Genomic DNA, 670 nt, shown 5'->3' on the forward strand with positions numbered 1-670 from the left:
CTTGGCTGATGCTTCAACATTTGCCTCAGGGTGTGCTTCCACACTTGCCTCAAGCTGTAATTTCCCGCTGGCTTTAAGGGGTGTTTCTATGTTTGCTTCTGAGGGCATTTCCAAGCTTGCTGAGTCCATACATAATTCTGGTGAGGTATCTACGCTTGCCTCAGGTGAGGCATCAATGCTTACCACAGGAGATATTTCTACATTCACTAAGGAGGATGATCCCACACTCTCAATAGGGGATGACTCCATGATGACAATGGGGTATGATCCAACACTTGGAGAGGCATCCATGCTCACCATGGGGAGTTCTTCCACATTTGACTTAGGATGCCCTTCTATGGTAGCCTCAATGGGAACTTCAATATTCACCTTGGGGGAAACATCCACATTAACTTCAGCGGTGTCTTCCGTGTTCATCTTGAGTGGTACATTCACATTTGCCTTGGACAACACATCCTCGTTTGCCTTAGACGGTATTTCCATGTTCAGTTTGACTGGTACTTGCATATTCACCTCAACTGGTTCTTTTACATCTTCCTTGAGAGGGGTTTCTACTTTCTCTGGAGTTGTTAGTTGCAATTTTACTGGAATGGGCATTTTTACTGTGGATTTACAGAACATGGCAGAAGCCTTCAACTCATCACTATTAAACATCGGCACAGTTACGTAA

The 670-nt window shown here is 44.6% G+C and overlaps 1 protein-coding gene across 1 annotated transcript; it reads right to left on the bottom strand.

Moving 5' to 3' along the window:
* Positions 1-6: 6 nt before the first annotated feature.
* LOC108490379 (MAP7 domain-containing protein 3-like) lies at positions 7-666 on the bottom strand (the record flags this gene model as incomplete). Its single annotated transcript, XM_017796442.2, has 1 exon — positions 7-666. A coding segment is annotated over one exon (660 nt), but the record flags the coding sequence as incomplete, so codon positions are not given.
* Positions 667-670: the final 4 nt, after the last annotated feature.

This window comes from Nannospalax galili, unplaced genomic scaffold, assembly GCF_000622305.1.
Source record: "Nannospalax galili isolate Female #2095 unplaced genomic scaffold, S.galili_v1.0 C47943662, whole genome shotgun sequence".
In the NCBI taxonomy this organism is placed as follows: Eukaryota; Metazoa; Chordata; class Mammalia; order Rodentia; family Spalacidae; genus Nannospalax; species Nannospalax galili.